This window comes from Ovis aries, chromosome 16, assembly GCF_016772045.2.
Source record: "Ovis aries strain OAR_USU_Benz2616 breed Rambouillet chromosome 16, ARS-UI_Ramb_v3.0, whole genome shotgun sequence".
Taxonomy (NCBI): Eukaryota; Metazoa; Chordata; class Mammalia; order Artiodactyla; family Bovidae; genus Ovis; species Ovis aries.
Window position 1 is genome coordinate 62260699 of NC_056069.1, and position 19176 is coordinate 62279874.

General features: G+C 44.6%; 1 protein-coding gene across 3 annotated transcripts in view; it reads left to right on the forward strand.

Moving 5' to 3' along the window:
* Positions 1-19176, forward strand: part of CTNND2 (catenin delta 2) — a 1117159-nt gene that overhangs the window by 950178 nt on the left and 147805 nt on the right. For all 3 annotated transcript variants that reach the window (XM_027980164.3, XM_027980165.3, XM_042233932.2), the window contains one exon: positions 13017-13134. In XM_027980164.3, coding sequence (XP_027835965.2) covers positions 13017-13134 — 118 coding nt within the window. The remainder of the gene's footprint in view (positions 1-13016; positions 13135-19176) is intronic.

Consider the following 19176-nt stretch of genomic DNA (forward strand, 5'->3'; position numbering starts at 1 on the left):
ACTAGTCAATCCTAAAGGAAATCAACTCTAAATATTCATTGAAAGGACTGATGCTGAAGCTGAAGCTCCAATACTTTAGCTACCTGATGCAAAGAGCAGACTCACTGGAAAAGACCGATGCTGGGAAAGACTGAGCGCAGGAGGAGAAGGGGCCAACAGAGGATGAGATGGTTGGATGGCATCACTGACTCAATGGACATGAGTTTGACCAAGCTCTGGGAGATGGTGAAGGACAGGGAAGCCTAGCGTGCTGCAGTTCATGGGGTCACAGAGTTGGACCCAACCTAACCACTGAACAACAAAAACGGAGGTTTGGCACAACACAAATGTATGATCTCAGAGTGGTCTACCTCAGCATTCTGGGAAGTTTGGCTGGTTTTTCTTTGCTTCAAGTCTCACAAGTCCAAAATCAAGGTGTCCTCAGATGGGTTCTTATCAGGATCCTCCGGGGATCTGCCAGGTCACTGGCCAAATTCAGTTCCTGTCAGCTGTAGACTGAGGGCCTCATTACCTTGCTGGCTGGAGCCTGGGAGGTATTCTCCGCTAACAGAGACCACCACCTGGCCTGGCTGGCGGCCCCCTTCCTTCATCCCGCAGAGCCAGCAGGCTCAGGTTCTCTGTCCTCACCTTTCCTCAGCCCTCCCAGCCCCTCTTCAGCTACATCTGTCAAACTGACTCTTCTGTCTCCCTCTTCTGCTTTCAAGAGCTCGCTTGATTACACTGAGTTCAGGAGGATGACTCAGGATCATTGCCTTGTCTTCAGGTCAGCTGATTAGTAACCTTAATTCCATCTGCAAAGCCCCTTCACAGTAGTGACTGGATTAGTGTTTGAGGGTTTGGTTGAACCACCAGAGGACAGTCATCTTGAAGAGGTTTGGGTTTTTTTTTTTTTTAAGTTTTTCTTTTTTTATTTTATTGGAGCATAGCTGAATTTTTTACCTTCCCTGATAGCTCAGTTGGTAAAGAATCTGCCTGCAATGCTGGAGACCTGGGTTCGATCCCTGGGTTGGGAGGATCCCCTGAAGAAGGAAATGGCAACTCACTCCAGTATTCTGGCCTGGAGAATCCCATGGACTGTATGGGGTCACAAAGAGTCAGACATGACTGAGCGACTTTTGTTTATAGCTGATTTGCAATGTTGTGTTCGTTTCAGGTGTGATTCAGTGATTCAGTCAGACATATACACAACAGCTCCCAGCTGTGTCTCTTTTCAACCCTAGGGACTGTAGCCCACCAGGCACCTCTGTTCATGAAATTTTCCAGGCAAGAATACTGGAATGTGTTGCCATTTCCTCCTCCAGGGGATCTTCCTGACCCTGGGATCAAACCCATGTCTCCTGCGTCTCCTGCACTGGCAGGTGGATTCTTTACCACTGTGCCACCTGGGAAACCCTGCCATACATATACATATATTCATTCATTTTCAGGTTCTTTTCTCATATAGGTTATCACAGAATATTGAGTTGAGTTCCCTGTGCTACACAGGAGGTCCTTGTTGGTTATCTGTCTTATATATAATCGGAGAAGGCAATGGCAACCCAATCCAGCAGTCTTGCCTGGGAAATCCCATGGATGGAGAAGCCTGGTAGGCTGCAGTCCATGAGGTCGCGAAGAGATGGACAGGACTGAGCGACTTCACTTTCTCTTTTCACTTTCATGCATTGGAGAAGGAAATGGCAGCCCACTCCAGTGTGCTTGCCTGGAGAATCCCAGGGACGGGAGCCTGGTGGGCTGCCGTCTATGGGGTTGCACAGAGTCGGACACGACTGACATGACTTAGCAGCAGCAATGTGTGTTCATCCCAAGCTCCTGATTTACCTGGTCCCCTCAGCCCATTTCCCCTTTGGGGAAAGTTTTTTCGTTGTCTGTAAGTTTAGTTTTTTATATCTGTACGTCTGTTTCTGTTTTGTAAAGACGTTCATTTGTGTCATTTTTAAAAACTAGGTTCCACATATGAGTGATATCATATGCTAATGAACAGACATCTTTAGAATTTTTCCCTCCCACAACCAAGAAGAAAGCCATAATGATAATGGAAGCAGACAATTAAACTTGATTTTAAACGAGTTTCTTTGAACAGTTCTGATACCGATTTTTCCAGCACTATTGCTAATTGTGATTAAGACCAGTGCATAAAAAGTTGAAAGTCCACATTGGCACTCATCTTTAAAAAGCTGACTCCTGCTTTCTTTTCATAAGTGCTTCAGAAATTTCTTCCCAGAAATTGAAAGATATTTCAATATATAAGATTAAATGTATTCTCTTCTCCCTTTCAGAGAAAACTTAAAAGGCAAGGGATCATAGTCTTGCCGAATTTTCTGTATGTTTTTTTCTTATGCAAATTATGCAATGTATTCTTAGGTTTTCCTCCTTCCTGTCCCCCACCACTCCTACACAAGATATTTCCATTCTAAAACAAGAAGAAAAGAGAGTGGTCCAGAGACACCTTCTGTAGTTTTAGTTCATTTTTGGCCAAACAACCATTGGCTTTATTCGTTCATTTCCGTTAGCTCAGGGCTATATAGTAATCTCTGGCCGAGTTAACTGGAGTCTGGACTTCGCATCATTTATCATGTTCTTTGGCTTCCCTGGTGGCTCAGAGGTTAAAGCATCTGCCTGGAATGTGGGAAACCTGGGTTGGATCCCTGGGTCAGGAAGATCCTCTAGAGGAGGAAGCGGCTACCAACTCCAGTATTCTTGCCTGGAGAATCCCATGGACAGAGAAGCCTGGTGGGCTACAGTCCATGGGATCATAAAGAGTCGGACACCATTGAGCGACTAACACTTTTACTTTTGCCCAAATAAAAGGCTGCCTAGTGAGTCATCAAAACTTCTAAATCCATGAAATAGCAATTAGAAGAGATGGGCACATTTTAAGAGATTAAAGGGAAAATGTATTTTTATTTTTAATCACTTCCTTCCCATTTGGACATGAGGCTTAAGCAGTTTTGATCTAGGGACTATTTTTGTTAGCATTTTGGCCACAAATTTAAAGAGACATTTTCCAAAAAAAGAAATGTAAGAAAACAAACCAAAAAACATGTTTAAAGCAGAAAGGGATGGTTACCAGCAGGCATCTGCCCTGGAGCAACAAAGTAACTGGGGCTTTGCCTTCTGTATCCTGTGGCCCCTTTTTCTAAGCACTCAATGGCACCCCACTCCAGTATTTGTTCCTGGAAAATCCCATGGATGGAGGAGCCTGGTGGGCTGCAGTCCATGGAGTCGCTAAGAGTCAGACCCAACTGACTAAGCAACTTCACTTCACTTTTCGCTTTCACGCCCTGGAGAAGGAAATGGCAACCCATTCCAGTGTTCTTTCCTGGAGAATCCCAGGGACAGGAGAGCCTGGTGGGCTGCTGTCTATGGGGTCGCATAGAGTCAGACACAACTGAAGCAACTTAGCAGCAGCAACCTTCTCTTGAGTCCCTTGGACTGCAAGGAGATCCAACCAGTCCATTCTAAAGGAGATCGGTCCTGGGTGTTCTTTGGAAGGAATGATGCTAAAGCTGAAACTCCAGTACTTTGGCCACCTCATTTGAGCTGACTCATTGGAAAAGACTCTGATGCTGTGAGGGATTGGGGGCAGGAGGAGAAGGGGACGACAGAGGATGAGATGGCTGGATGGCATCACCGACTTGATGGACATGAGTTTGAGTGAACTCGGGGAGTTGGTGATGGACAGGGTGGCCTGGCGTGCTGTGATTCATGGGGTCTCAAAGAGTCGGACAGAACTGAGCGACTGAGCTGAACTGAACTGAACCTTCTCTTGCTGGGCAAGGACAGTGAGACCTCAGCTTAGAGGGATGCTGATGGCAACAGTCTGACAGTAAATACCCAGGGCAAAGCCATATTTGGGAGAGGTTGGGGAATTGCACTGAGATAGAAGGGTTAGCGGAGAAGGCGATGGCACCCCACTCCAGTACTCTTGCCTGGAAAATCCCATAGACAGAGGAGCCTGGTAGGCTGCGGTCCATGGGCTCGCAAAGAGTCGGACATGACTGAGCGACGTCCCTTTCACTTTTCACTTTCATGCATTGGAGAAGGACATGGCAACCCACTCCAGTGTTCTTGCCTGGAGAATCCCAGGGACGGGAGAGCCTGGTGGGCTGCCGTCTATGGGGTCACACAGAGTCGGACACGACTGAAGTGACTTAGCAGCAGCAGTAGCAGAGGGGTTAGAAGCAGAAGGAAGAGGGAAGACCTAGAGTAAGCGTACTTCTTTGCCTCTGATGACATTCAGTGCTTTGAGTTTTTTGATTGTTGTTATTGTGACTCAATATGGTATCCATCCATCATCAAAGTGATTATAAAAACAAGGAATGCAGCTTGAGGAACATGTACAATCTAGGTGAGGGAGCTTTAAAAAAAAATCACATGGATTCCCAGCTTTAATGTGTCTTTGAAGTACAATCTGTTAAAATTTCCTGTAGGTAAATAAACTGAAAGATTACCTGACTGCCTGTGGGGAATTAAATTAAGAGATAAATTGGAATGCAAGTCAGAAAGGTGGTTTTCATAATAATTATTAATAATCTGGAACATAATGCCAAATCTTGAAAGTCTTCAAACCCACAATCTTACATTTAAAAGGCAAGTAGCCAATTACCTTCAATCCCTTATTAGTCAGCTTTGTTCTCCTACTTCTTGGAAAACAGAAGACTCAGAATACACAGAATTGGATGGCCTCGGCATTACTCATTATTTATTTAGCCACGATGCTCACTTTTCTGGAAGCTGCCTGCTGTCTGAAGTGAATACTGTGCTTTCTACTCCCAGTTTCCTGGTATATTAGTATATTAATGTGTTTTAAAGCTCTGGTTTTGTGATGTACCTTAAATTGAGCTGGTCAATAATTGGTTAGTATAAAGAAGAAGAAAACATTGTTTTCATGTTTAAAACACTGTTCCCAGCATGTTTGAACTTTGTTTGCATGTTAAGCCATGACATCTTCTTTTTGCTGTTGTTGCATTTGTGATCGAGGCAGAGCTGGCATTGGCCGGCTCTTGGTTTTGTTCTATGGAAATGCTCCGTGCAGTGGTGGTGATGATGGGTACAAAGCCTTGATGGGATGCTGAGGTGCCAGGACAGAGGTGGGATGTGTGGGCCTCCAGTGTGAGACGCATCCTGACTCAGAGTCGATGCCCTAGAAAGAAGAGCCTACCACAAATGTACCCTGGTGAAATGTTTCAGGAGTTAGTGGAATACAGGGCAGGTGGGCATCAACGGCCAGGCAACTGGGCTACCCAGCACTGCTCTAAACTGGAGATGCAGTCGACTTAGAGCCTCAGCTTCTGCCCCGAGTGCTACAAGCTAGGAAACAGTTGTGAGTGTTCACGGAGCCCAAAGAAGCACAGGCACAATTCGGCTCACAGTTCGCCATTTTAGTCACGCAGCCTTCACCCTTTTCTTCCCTGCGATTTCCTTATAATTTAGCCCAATGGGAAACTTTGAGCAGACCTTTCATAGAGCACTTAACTCTGTGGCGTTCATCAATTTTAATTAGAATCGAGGAGCTGAGACCCTAGGTAGTCCTTGACAGCAATAGGGTGTCTGTTAACTCAGGCATTTCTGGTTCTGCTCGGGGCATCCTTGGAACTGTGAGTGAGGTATGTGGCTGATTCCAGAAGGCACGTGTCTGGGTAGTCCTGGAAAGGGGCAGCGTGGAATAATCCCCATCAGAGGGGTTTCCATTCATAGGTGGGGTGGGGGTGTCAATAGGGGACAGCATGGCAGTGGGGTTTACTGCCAGTACGGGAGGTAATTGGTCTTTAGGCCACTGAAGCATTCTGCCTCTGCAGCTCAGCAAAGCAATTCCCAAGCCATCAGTGTCCTGACTTATAAAGAAATTGCCTTCCTTGGGAGAAGACAGCAAGTTGCATAGCAGGAATCCAAGCAGCAGGACTCAGCTAATCTTAAAAAGAAAAAAGAAAAAGAAAAAGGGAAATTGATTTCTCTGGAAATTGTTCTGACTTGACTATAATGAAGTACCCACTTTAAAAACATATGTAGACAGAGAAGTCAAAAGCTTTTCAAGTAAATTCAACCTCCCATTATTCGTACCCAATAAAAGTTTATGGAGGTGAGGCTATTCCTGATGTGGTTCCTAACATTTGGTACTTAGGGTTAGCATTTCAGATGATGTTCTGGGAATTCATTTAAAGCAATGAGGCTGCAGTACAGACTTCACTCAAGCAGGGCTGAGAAGCTGACTCATTTCTCTCCCTACAGTCCACTCATTTCCCACGCAGTGCTGAGTACCAGCCACAGCACTCTGTTCCCTGGAAGCTATAAAGACGAAGGTTTTGGGGGCCGCTTCTGCCAGAAAGAGGACTGGAAGAAGTGAAGGATGTCAGCCAGGCAGGAGAGCAAGCCGGGCCAAGATGACCACTGACCTGGTGGCACTCTTGTGTTTAATCAGCTCAGCAAGGGGGAAAAATAAATTAAAGCAGTATACTTTTGCCTCAAAAGGTGCATCATCCTATCCCATCAGTATTTCCTGTGCAGAGGGCCTTAGTATGCTCTGAGTTACATAGACTATCTCCTAATCTTGCACAGTTAAGGGTAGCACCTCACTCCAATAGACATAATTTTTATTTTCTTATACATGGGTTATTTGGGTCTTAATCAAATCTATACAATTATTTGGTCATCTGGAAATACCTTCTTAAAGCTTGCATAAGCCCACTGCAGATAAACAGTTTTCTAGGGAAGGGACCATAACGAAGGCTGAGTGCTAAAGAATTGATGCTTTTGAAATGTAGTGCTGGAGAAGACTCTTGAGAGTCCCTTGGACTGCAAGGAGATCAAAGCAGTCAATCCTAAAGGAAATCAACTCTGCATATTCATTGGAAGGACTGATGCTGAAGCTGAAGCTCCAATACTTTGGTCATCTGATGCAAAGAGCCAACTCATTGGAAAAGATCCTGATATTGGGAAAGATTGGGGGCAGGAGGAGAAGGAGGCGACAGAGGATGAGATGGTTGGATGACATCACTGTCTCGACAGACGTGAATTTGAGCAAACTCCAGGAGATACTGGAGGACAGAGGAGTCTAGTGTGCTTCAGTCCATGAACAACAACAAAGGGAAGGGGTGTGTGTCTGTGTGTGAAAATTTTAGGGATGGTGTTGAGAAGAATTCTATTTACCCTTGAGTCAAACAAGTCAAACACTGTGTGCTAGTTTCTTATTGCTGCTGTAACAAATTACTACAAGTTTAGTGACTTAGAACAACAAAAGTTTATTATCTTACATTTTCTGTGGGTTGAAAATCTAATGCTGGTTTTACTAACTTAAAATCAAGGTGTCACCAGGGTTATGTTCCTTGCTAATGATTCTTGGGAGGGCCTGCTTCCAAGCTCCTTCTTCCAAGCTCCTTCAGGTTGTTGCCAGAAATGAGTTCCTTGTGGCTGTCGGGCTGAGGTGTCTGTCTCTGCCAGCTGTCAGCTAGGAACCAGCTTCCTCTCTCTTTCACCTTTGCGTGGGGTCCATATGCCACAAAACCAGCAGCAGAGAGGGAGCTGAGTTCTCCTGCTGGGATCTCTCTGACTTCCGTTCTGCTGTCTCTCTCTGATTCCAGCTAGAGAATGCTCTCTGCTTTTAAGGCTCATGTGATTAGACTGGGTCCATAGATATCATCCAGGACAAGCTCCCTATTTTAAAGTCTATAACCTTAATTCCATCTGCAAAGCCCCTTTTATCATGTAAAGTAATCCATTCAGTTTCCAGGGATTAGGACACAGACATCTTTGGGGGCTATTATTTGGTCCATCCCAGTCCACCTTCTGGTCCCCAAAGATCCACATCCACCCCATGTCTTTTCATCCCAACTACAGCATCAACTTAAGGTCCTAAATCTCTTCAGCTCAAAAATTCAAAACCAGAATCATCTAATCAGGTAGGTGTAGATAAGTAACTATGAAGAACATGAGTGACCCATAAAGTATAGCTGCTGGGGAAGAGTTCCTCTCCACCTGTGAACCTATGATTCTAAAGAAACAGCCTATTTGCCCCCAGCATACAGTGTTGGAACAGGTAATAGTTATAGACATTCCACTTTCAGAAACAGAGACATGGAAAATACAATGGAGTGCTGAGCCAAAGCAGCTTGGAAACCCAGCCCAGCAAATCCCAGTTGCAAGGTTTCAAAGCCAGGGACTTACCTTCTGTCATCCTAGGTTCTGCTCTCTGGGTGAGATGTCAGAAAAAGGCAACACTAGAAGGAAATGCTTCTAGAAAGAAATGAGCTCACCAGGCAGGTGCAGGGGAGCCCAAACATCCGAAGTGTTTACCTGCTGGCTCCTGCTGATCTACACCAGGCAGGAGGAGAGGGTCTGGTGCTACGCTGCCTGGCACTCAGAGCACCCCACCTGGGCTGCCAGCAGCTCAATGTGGAGAATGTGCCCCACGCCTCCCCCACGATCAGGGAGGGAGCAGCTTGAACATCAGGTCTGTGCTGTCGTCTCTGTGGATTCTGCCTCTCCCCATGCCTGTCCTGGTAGGCTGGCCTCAGAACAGTGTGTGGCTTCATATTTCAGTTTTGCCTCCAGACTACCTGTGTTCCTTGAAGTGATCTCAGCTCTGCTCTCTGAAGCCCTCTGGCAGCCCTGTGCCCCTCTTCCCACTTGTGTAGAGTCTCAGGAATCCAGCCCAGATTCTGCAGAGACCCAGCATCTGGGCTCTGCTAATTGTAAACTGGGAGATGAGACAAAGTTGCCTGGTGATCAACAGTCCAGAGTTGTGTGGGGCTGTAGGAAGGATGGTAAGGAATTTTAACAGGGGTGGAACCCAGGGCTCAAGGGGCTGGAGGTGGGCCAGGTATGAGAAGACCCGCAATGGAGACTGGTTATGAATGCCAAGGATCAGGCTGGGTGGAGAAAAAAAGAGAGATGAAAAGATTATAGAATATACTTTAAGCAGAAATTTCCAAATTACGTTCAGTTCAGTTCAGTTCAGTTGCTCAGTTGTATCCAATTCTTTGTGACCCCATGGACTGCAGCATGCCAGGCCTCCCTGTCCATCACCAACTCCCGGAGTCTACTCAAACTCATGCCCATTGAGTCGGTGACACCATCGAACCATCTCATCCTCTGTCATCCCCTTCTCCTCCCCTTTCTCATCCCCTTCAATCTTTCCCAGCATCAGGGTATTTTCAAGTGAGTCAGCTCTTCGCATCAGGTGGCAAAAGTATTGGAGTTTCAGCTTCAGCATCAGTCCTTCCTATGAATATTCAGGACTGATTTCCTTTAGGATGGACGGGTTGGATCTCCTTGCAGTCCAAGGGACTGTATCAACTGACAGTTTGATCAAGATTGTAGTGATTATTTCTAAGAAATAGAAATTACAGTATCATTGCACTTTTTTTTAAACAAAATATGTACAAGGCTTTGTTTCAGTGTTAACTTTTATGCATAGAAATTTTGCTGTACCAGCTTCTAGCCAGACATGGAAATCACCTCACTCAAAATGAGTAGAAGATGGTTTAAGTACAGCAGGAGGGGAGGAATTTTGTAGGCTGGACGCTGGCTGTTTATCAGACCCTTATGCAGTCACTTATATAGGACCATAACTACAACCAGTGACCAACACACAAGGTTATTGGAATTTTCATTTTTAAACAGCAAAATGCACAAGTATAGTAAATTTCGTATTGGGGCAGGGGGTAAAAATCAAAGGTAATCTTCTGAAATGTTTCACTCTATCAGGAATAAAAGTGGAAACCCAATCCCAAAGGCTTATAGGATGCTCTTAGCCATTGAAAGAGAGACATGTTCACACCTCAGTTCACTTAAAAATATTAACACATATGATGCCTCATCCTACTGCAGGCCCTGTGGTACCTTCCTGCCCACCCGCCCACCTTGCATCACTAGAGAGGGGGTAGGGGGAGATTTAGGTGTGTGTCCTAATCACTTCTTTGTCCCTCTCGGGACCTCATTAGTCTTTCTCATTTCTCAGTATATTACACATTTTCTTATTGTAGCCTGTCAATAACTTTTAAAAAATTTTGGCAGAGACTGGACTAAAATCAAACAGAAACTCAAACAAAATTAGTATTGAAAAGGTATGATGTTGACAAAGTTATTAATTCTTGATCTTTCCCACTGGCTGGCCCTGCCCATTCGTTGAAGACCAGTGAAAACGGGGCTGATCATAGTGATGCTTATTTGTGAATTAGGAGGCAGCCATCCCCGTTGTAAAGCTGCTCCAAGGAAAGACTGAGTATTCCTGGGTGAGGAAAAGGGGCAGAGGGTGTTTGAGACTAAGATGCACATGAGCTGTCCGTCTCTATAGCTGTCCTTTCAAGTCTAACTTTCTGTCATTCTGTCTTTGGAAGCATGACCTCATCAAAGTAGGGAAAGGGAGTCATTCATTCCACTCAGCACTTTTCTGACCAAAGAGGTCTGACTGGGCTCTAACAGCATCAGAACTCGATGTGGTGAAAATCACTTCTGGGTATAAAAATGCTCTCCTGCAAAGGCTGTCCTTTTAGTAATAACACCAGTGTGCCTGTCACCACTTCTTCTTTCATAGAAAGATGTCTTCCTCGCTCCCAGGGATGCTGCCAGGAAAGGGTTGGCCATCCCAGGGTGGAATCTCTAACACTTTAGTAAAAATGCTGCCCACATTTGCTCAGTTACATTGTCTGAGGCACTGAGGAGTTTTGCTTATATTTCAAGATCAGCAAACGCCAAAACTTCTAATTTTCATTGAATAACCTTTCCCAGTGGTGTTAGGTTAAAACGCTGATAGAGCCTCTTTAAACATGCCTGCAGAACTTTTTCAATATTAAAGAAAGCATGGATGTTTAGTAGCCTTTTGGAATTAAATATATTTTATTTTGATTTAATTCCTAAAAAAGGTAGTCCCTGTTGTATGTCGAACTTGAAGCCCCTTGCTTTTCTCACCCTATCTGAGCCTGCCCTTCTCATCTGTAAAACAGAATGAAATGTAACAGGGTAGGATGTTGGGGAAAGGAAATGAGAATAGTTGTGTCAATTATAGCATGGGTTCGGAGATTCCTTCTGTTCAGCTACTCCTGTGACCACAGACTCAGAATCTGCACATGGAAGGCTCCAGCAAAGAACAGTACCCTCCCCAACCAAACTCCAGCCCCAACCCTAGAACTAGAGGGTTGTTAAGGAGTCTAAGCTCTCCCTGCTTACCACAGGAAAGGCCAGTGAATCTGAGAGAGAAGGTGTTGAGGCAAGGCATACAGCTTCATCTGGAAAGCCAGCTGACCGAGAAAATGGCAGACTAAGGTCTCAAAATAACCATCTTGCCAGAGTCTGGATGCCAGATTCTTTTATAAATCAGAGATGGGGGGAGGCGAGGAAACAAAGTAAAAAAAAAAGGCCATTAATCTTGCAAATATCTCCTACAGTGGCAAGCCTCGGCAGGGGGAATGTGTTAATTACTTTCTTCCAGCCATCTACAGGTGGACAGGATTCTGAACAAAGGCGCTTTAGCTTAACAGTCAGGAAAAGTGCCCCACTCTCAGAAGCAGGCCATCGTGTATGATTATAACAAAAAATGGCAAAAAAAAAAAAAAACACACAACAGGGTTAAAGTCAAAGAAACAGGTCTAGCACGGATGAGTCAAAGTTGACTCTTCCCCATTACAGCTCTAATTTAGTGTAGATCTTCAATGTCAGCATCACCAAATATGCAAATTATCCAACTCCACCCATGATGCCAACATGGGGCCCAGCTGTCTACATGAACGCACCCTCCAGGATATTCTAATGCTACATAGATTGAGAATTATTGCCTTGCCTGGATCATTATCTCCTTTCTTCACCCTTTCCCACAGTTCCTAAACTTTTCAGCCTCTTTGTGCCTTCTGTTTCCTCACTTCCTCCAGCCTCCCTCCAGTAGGCTGTGCTGTCTGTAAATCAGTTGCTGCAAAAGTTTTCTATGCTTCCATCACTTCCGTTGTGTCTGACACTTTGTGACCCTATGGACTTCCATGCTTCCCCATCCATAGGACTGTCCAGGCAAGAATACTGGAGTGAGTTGCCATGCCCTCCTTCAGGAGATCTTCCTGACCCAGGGATTGGACCCTTGTCTTAAAGTCTCCTGCTTTGGCAGAAAGGTTCTTTACCACTAGCGCCACCTGGGAAGCCCTGCAAAAGTTTTCTGCTGGAACCAAATCCTGGCCATGGTTGGGAGAAGAAGAAGGTCTTCTTGGGTGGTGGGGTAAAAAAGCACTCAGGAGATTCACCTTTGTCTGGATCGTCTGATTTCTTTTGTGGGACTGGAAGTTCACTCCCCTCCCAGCTGTGCATTCCATTAAAGAGGCCCCTTATGTTGCCTTTAACTCAGCTTGTGCCGTTGTAGGAATGAGCTTGGGCCACTCCTACATAAAAGGTGCCATGGGTATTCTGATGACTAAATTCTCAGAAAAATCTCTGTGTCCTTAGAGTAAACTTTTAGAATTTTCATCTGTCAGGGCCAAGGCAGATATATATTTTTGACACAGGTGAAATTAGACCTCTAAGATATGTCAGCAAGTTGGAAACTTTGTCTTTGAAAAGTATTTCAGACTTTTCAAAGCAGAACAGCCCTTTGAATCAAAGAGCCTCTTATTCCCTGGTCGATTGTAACAGAAGCAGAACTTGGAGACTTTTACAAAGTCTCCTTTCTTAGTGGTCACAGGACTCTCGTGGACCATGTGTTCGGAATTCTGCATTCTCTGTTTTGATGCAGATATCTGTGGCTCATCCAGTTCTAGAATCCATTTGTGGAGGCCATTCCTCCCTCGTTAAAACTACATTCTTGGTAAACCTTCTGAAAGGCTAGCAAAGTGTTTTCATTAAAACTTTGTAAGGAAGAGACCTCCCTGGTGATCCGGTGGTTAAGACTCTGGCCTCCCAATGCAGGGAACACGGGTTGGATTTCTGGTCGTGGCACTAAGATCCCGCATGCTAAAGAAGAACAAATGAGAAGAGGTGGGCATAGAAGAACGTTCTTTCGGTGACCACTGTGAAGGGTGCTGATACATCCTTTTGCTTTGCAGGAATGTTAGTTCAGCCGGAGAGGAGGCCCGCAGGAGAATGCGGGAATGTGACGGGCTCACGGACGCGCTGCTGTATGTGATTCAGTCTGCGCTGGGGAGCAGCGAGATCGATAGCAAGGTTTGTCGTATTTGCATAGATGAAGCATCTTAGAGAACAAAGATTCCCATGGGGATAAAACAATGGCTAACAAGGATGGAGAGTTAATGCAACACTGAGTACTTTCACTCTGAAATCTGTATTGACTTTTAATCCTAGCCTAGAACTAGACACTTAATTCTTGATTAGTAGCAAGTAAAAATTTAAATTACTCCAGCTACAGGTGTTCCAGATGAGTGTATAAACTTTCACATAGCAAGTTGCCCATGAGTTTCTAGCTTCATTTTCTAAAATCCACTGGCAAAAAGACAAAGAAATATTCAAGCTACCTGGGATTTAAATAATCCTATATTCTTACCAGATAGCTTTTGAACAGCTTAATACTGCCCAATGCCATTTCAAGAATGCCCAGTGAAGTCTAAATAAATGCTGCCCAAAAGCTGTATAAACAAGCCTGTCAAAACATTGATCAACAGTGTCTCTTCCATGTTTTAGTTCACAAACCAAAATAGAATTGGGTGGATTTTTGACGGTGTTTGGGCTATTTTGTTTTGTCTTCTTTGTCTTTTGACTTAGTTTGGGCTCACTGTACATAAAAAATTTGTAATTTCATAATATCCTGATATAGGCACAGACTTTACCGATACTTTAAAGTAATGCACATGATGAATATGACACCTTAGTAAGACCCTTCTCAGAGCCACTCTCTCAATATTTCAGTCCACTTCTTTGCCGTGGACTGGCCTGTGGACTGTAGGGTGTTGGGCAACATTCCAGGTCTCCATCCACTAGATGCCAGTACCTTCCTCCCCCCACCGCAGTTGTGATAAACAAAATGTCTCCCGACATTTCCAGATGCACCATGGGGAGCCAAAAATTGGCCCTGGTTGTGAACCAAAGCCCAATCCCACAGTTTGTTTGTTTTTTAATATATATAAGCATGTGCATTGGTTTATTGATATTACATAAGATATTATATAATCAAAATATAGTAAGTCCTAGGCAATACACATATTCGTGAAGTAAAATGGTTAATATTGCACAGGACAGAATTTATTGGTTGTACATAGCGCTCTGTCAAATGATTTCCAGTCAACAAGTTTATCATAATCAATGTCCAGAGCTTAATCAGCAAGCCATGAGAAACCATCCACCCACACAATACATGTCTGCCTTCTGGCTCCAGGCCCTTGAATCATTGAGGTTTCTGTAAATAAACTGTGTCTGGCATCTGGTTCTTACTTCAAGACCATCTCACCTAAAACTGGCATGCTTTCCTCTTAAGACATCTTGATAAACCCACGGTTTTTAATGCCAACTTTTCACTGGAATTGCCTTTGGAGCATTTGATAAATGCGTGTGCCTAGACCCCTTCACAGCCCCCCTGAATCCAGATGTTTAGCTCTTAGCTCTGATTTCTGTTCCTCTGGAAGTTCATCAGGTGATTCCATGTGCCTCTTGGATTGAAAAACCCGCCTTAGTAGATACAGCTTTAAAATAGACTCTAGTCGGGGACCCAGCACACTGTAATTTAGTTGTTTTAGTTGTAAGTTCAGATAAAGAACAAGTAAGAGTGATTTTATCCATTTAGGTACTCTTTGGCATGGGGTGATTTAGCGTGGCACTTCTCAACCTTGCCTGCACATTGGAGTGAGTGACAAATTTAGAAAATTACTGATGGGGGAGCCCTACTCCCATGGACCAGAAGTCCCTGGTACTTCTGGGACTCAAACCCTTTGAGTACTAACTGAATCCAATTATAAACTGTTTGTCATCTTATCACTGCCTGTCAGTGACATTTGCAACCATTCATTTACTGTGTGCATGACATCAATATTTAAAGTGAAATATGATAGAAAAGACTTAATCAACCTCTCTTGTAAATGCCCTTAACAGCCATTGTAGACCTTTTAATATCACTGACGGGAGAATTAAGTCTCTAAAGAAGGGAACAGTCAAGGTGTCTTGAGTATTTATAGAGACTTGATAACACAATAGACACAGGATTTTTTTTTAAAAGAGCTACTCAAGGTAGTTCATAATTCACGGAAGCTGCAATGCCAAGGATCTTTAATATTCAGAGTAGTAAATACTAAGGCATGGGGGCTTTAAGCCTTATGGATACCAAGTAATCTTTAATACTGTCTGGGCCTTCTAGCTGACAATAAAATATGAGTCTTGCCCTGGTCCCATAATACCATCATGGTGGGTAAGGCAACCTTCATGAGTATGGTCCAAAATCAGAGTGCTGTGAGGCACACATGGCTTTTTTCTGACGTGTCAGAGGACCAGACTCCTCAAACTCTTGAGAGACCTTGAAGATTCTCTTTGTTAGTGACCACATTTCCCCACAAAGTGGAAACCGGGAAAATGAAGACCATTTAGGGCTGGTGTCAGAAGACTCAGATATGCCTTGAAATAAAGCCATTTGCAGCAACATGGAGGATCCCAAGGTGATCAGACTAAGTGAAAAATGTCAGAGGAAGACAAATATATGATATTGCTCACATGTAGAATCAAAAAAAAAATAATACAAATGAACTTATTTACAAAAACAGAAACAGGTTCACAGAAAACAAACTTATGGTTTGAAGTGAAAAATTTATGGTTACCAATAGGGAAAGGTTGGTGTGGGGGATAAATTGGGAGTTTGGGATTGACATGTACACATCGCTATATTGAAAATAAATAATCAACAAGGACCTACTGCATAGCACAGGGAACTCTGCTCAATATTCTGCAATGACCTAAATAGGAAAAGATTTGGAAAAAGAGTAGATGCCTGTCTATGTAGAGCAGAATCACTTTGCTGTATACCTGAAACAAAGACATAGTTGTTCACCAACTATGTTCCAATATAAACTAAAAATTAAAAGAAAAAAAAAGGGAGACTCAGCTATTCCTGATTGAGTATCCAGAGCACCCAGCATGGCCCCAGGAGTGTCCTGGAAAATGTACCATCTCCTTCTCCCTATGACCAGAGGACAGGACCTGAGTGACCTCAGCTTCAAGACAAGGAGGACCCTTAGAGCTGTTGAGCGGATCAAATGTGATAAAACTACTTGGTGCTGTGCTGGCCAGAAGGTGCTGTTGAGTGTTAATGTATTATTATTGCCCTGTCATTTTTCCACTCAGCCCTCTCCTTGGCCACTTCTAAGCTTTCACAGTGACAAGCTGGAGGAGGGAGAAATGTGTGCAAGCTGTCTTTGAGGCCACTGGAGTTAATGAGTCAAAGAGCTTGGATGCTACGCATGCGCTCAGCTCAGCTCCTGTAACTGGGATGGTTTGTTGAATGCCTAACATATGGTGGCGCATTCTACAAACGGCTTCCAAATTAGCCCTTTCTAATAGAAAATGAGGACTCAAAATGACCCTGGTGACCAAGAGGAACTGCCGAAAGCTCTGTTGACAGTGATGGATGTTAAAACCCAAACCACCAGCGGCCACACGCCTTCTGCTGGTATCCCCAAGAAGGGCAGTGGCTGTTCTCTTTTTCTCCCTGCCCTTACAGGAAAAGCACTTGACTTGGTCACCCTCCCAAACCAGGCTTAAAGAGAGAGGAGTTCAACCTCTGGGACTACCCCTGTTCTGTCCCTCTCTGCCATCTCCTGTCTCTCTTCCCCGCCTCATGAAAGTGAAAAGTGAAAGGAAAGGTCGTATCCAACTCTTTGGAGATCCCAGACTATACAGTCCATGAAATTCTCCAGGCCAGAATACTGGAGTGAGTAGCCTTTCCCTTCTCCAGGGGGATCTTCCCAACCCAGGGATCGAACCCAGGTCTCCTGCGTTGCAGGGGGATTCTTTACCAACTGAGCTATCAGGGAAGCCCCATTCCCCCTCCTAGCCTCCCACTTTCTCCCTCTCGTCTCTCTCTGCATCCGGCTTCTCCCCAAGACGTCGCTCAGCCTCAGGTAGGTTATAAAGCACTTCTCGAAACTGTGGATGTATTCCACAGTCGTCATTTGTTAAACAGAGGCATGGATGTGCCCCCAGGGAAGGGGAACAAGAGGGTGAGAAAGAAGTTTATTCTCCCAGGTCTTTGATGTAAGAAAAATCATTCTGAGCTGATTTGAAAATCGTTCTGACTTACGCCACAACATTTTCCTTTCAGGGAGAGACTGCTCTCTCTCTCTGGAGCGTCGTCCTGCGTTTACCTGCTTTCATACCGATTCCTTTTTTTGATGCTGAGAGCATGCTTGAAATAGAAAAATCAAGTTGACTGAAAGCCTGTGGGATTAGCAGCCCATGAAACCTTGAAAAGCTGACCCGAAAGGTCTGAAATTGCAAAGGCTCCAGAAATACACCCTGAAAACTGGTTTTCCTACTTGATTCTTCATGCCTCCAGTAGTCAGGTCAAAGTTACATGCTGCCTTTTACCAGATTCCCATCATAAGTGGGAGCAGTGCAGGATCTGAACTCCGGCAGTCCCCACCCCATTTCCAGTCCCAGCCCAGGACTAGAGAAAATGGTACGGTCTCTAGTCTATAGTGGCGAGTGTGCTGAGTTACCAACAGCCTCAGACCTCACTCCTTTGTCTCTAAAATGGAACCATGTTCCCTTCCTTGAATGGTGGCTGTCATGTAGTTGGTGCCTGAAAAGTGACAGGCAAGTTGGCATACTTTTAAAAAGAAAACCTGTCTCTTCTTTTTCAGATTTTGTACATCTGAAACTAACATGACCTTGTAAATCAACTATAATTCAAAGAATGCTTAAGCTTAAAAAAATAATAAAACTTAGTTGGGCTTCCCTGGTGGATCAGCTGGTAAAGAATCCTCCTGCAATGCAGGAGACCTGGGTTCGATCCCTGGGTTGGGAAGGTCCTCTGGAGAAGGGAAAGGCAACCCACTCCAGTATTCTGGCCTGGAGAATTCCATGGACTGTATAGTCCACGGGGTCGCAAAGAGTCCAACACGACTGAGAGACTTTTTCACTTTCCACCATTATTTTGTCCTTTTTAAAAATTGGGGGGACTTCCCTGGTAGTCTAGTGGTTAAGACTCCACCTTGCAGTGCAGAGGACTTGGGTTCGTTCCCCAGTTGGGAAACTAAGATCCCCCATGCCAAGGGGTATCTGAGCTCTCGAGCTGAAAATGCTGAGCCCCGTACTTCACAGCCTCACACACCGCAGCGAGGATCCTGTGTGCCACAGCCAAGACCCCACACAGCCAAATAAATAAATGAATGTTTAAGAAGGAAAAAACCAAAGGATTTTTCAATTAAAACAGTAAAAAAAAATTTTCTGAAAATTGGGTATTTTTTTCCCCCATCTTCCCACAGTTCCTCAAATCCAGAACAAAGGTCAAAAAGTTGATGCCCCGGACTAAATGTTTGATTCCTCCAAGATTTATATGTTGAGACTTCATCTCCAACGTGGCAGTGGGGACTTTGGGAGGAATTCGAAGCACTGAGAGATTAAGCACTTTGATCAGGGTCACATGGCTCATTAAACAGTGGAGCCAAGACTCCATCATGGTCCCATTAGCTCTAGGTCACAAGCTCTGCACATTCCACAGAGGGACCGTCTCCATCTGTGTTTGTGATATAAATCATTGCATAGCACTTGCTGTGTGCCAGGAGCTCTTCTTGGTACGTACGTACTGGGTTAGTTTCCTGTTGCTGCAGCAGATGGCCACAAGCATGGTTGTCTAAAAACACAGACCTGGGCTTCCCTGATGGCCCAGTGGTAAAGACTCCACCCGCCTATGCAGGAGACACTGTTCAATCCCGGGTCCAGAAAGATCCCCATGCCGAGGAACAGCTAGGCCTGTGTGTAACTAGTAAGCGGGTGCCCTGGAGCCTGGGAGCCACAACTACCAAAGCTTGTACCTAGAGCCCGTGCTCCACAACAAGACAGGCTCCCACACGCAAAAGCCCTGCAACTCGAGAGTAGCCCCCACTTGTTGCAACTTGAGAAAAGCCCCTGCATCCACGAAGACCCAGCACAGCCAAAAATAAATTTAAGAAACACAAACTTATCATCTTACCGTTTTAGAAGTCCGGAGTGGTCTCTTTTTTTCTTTTCTTTTCCTTTTTTTAAATGTGGACCATTTTTAAATTCTTTAGT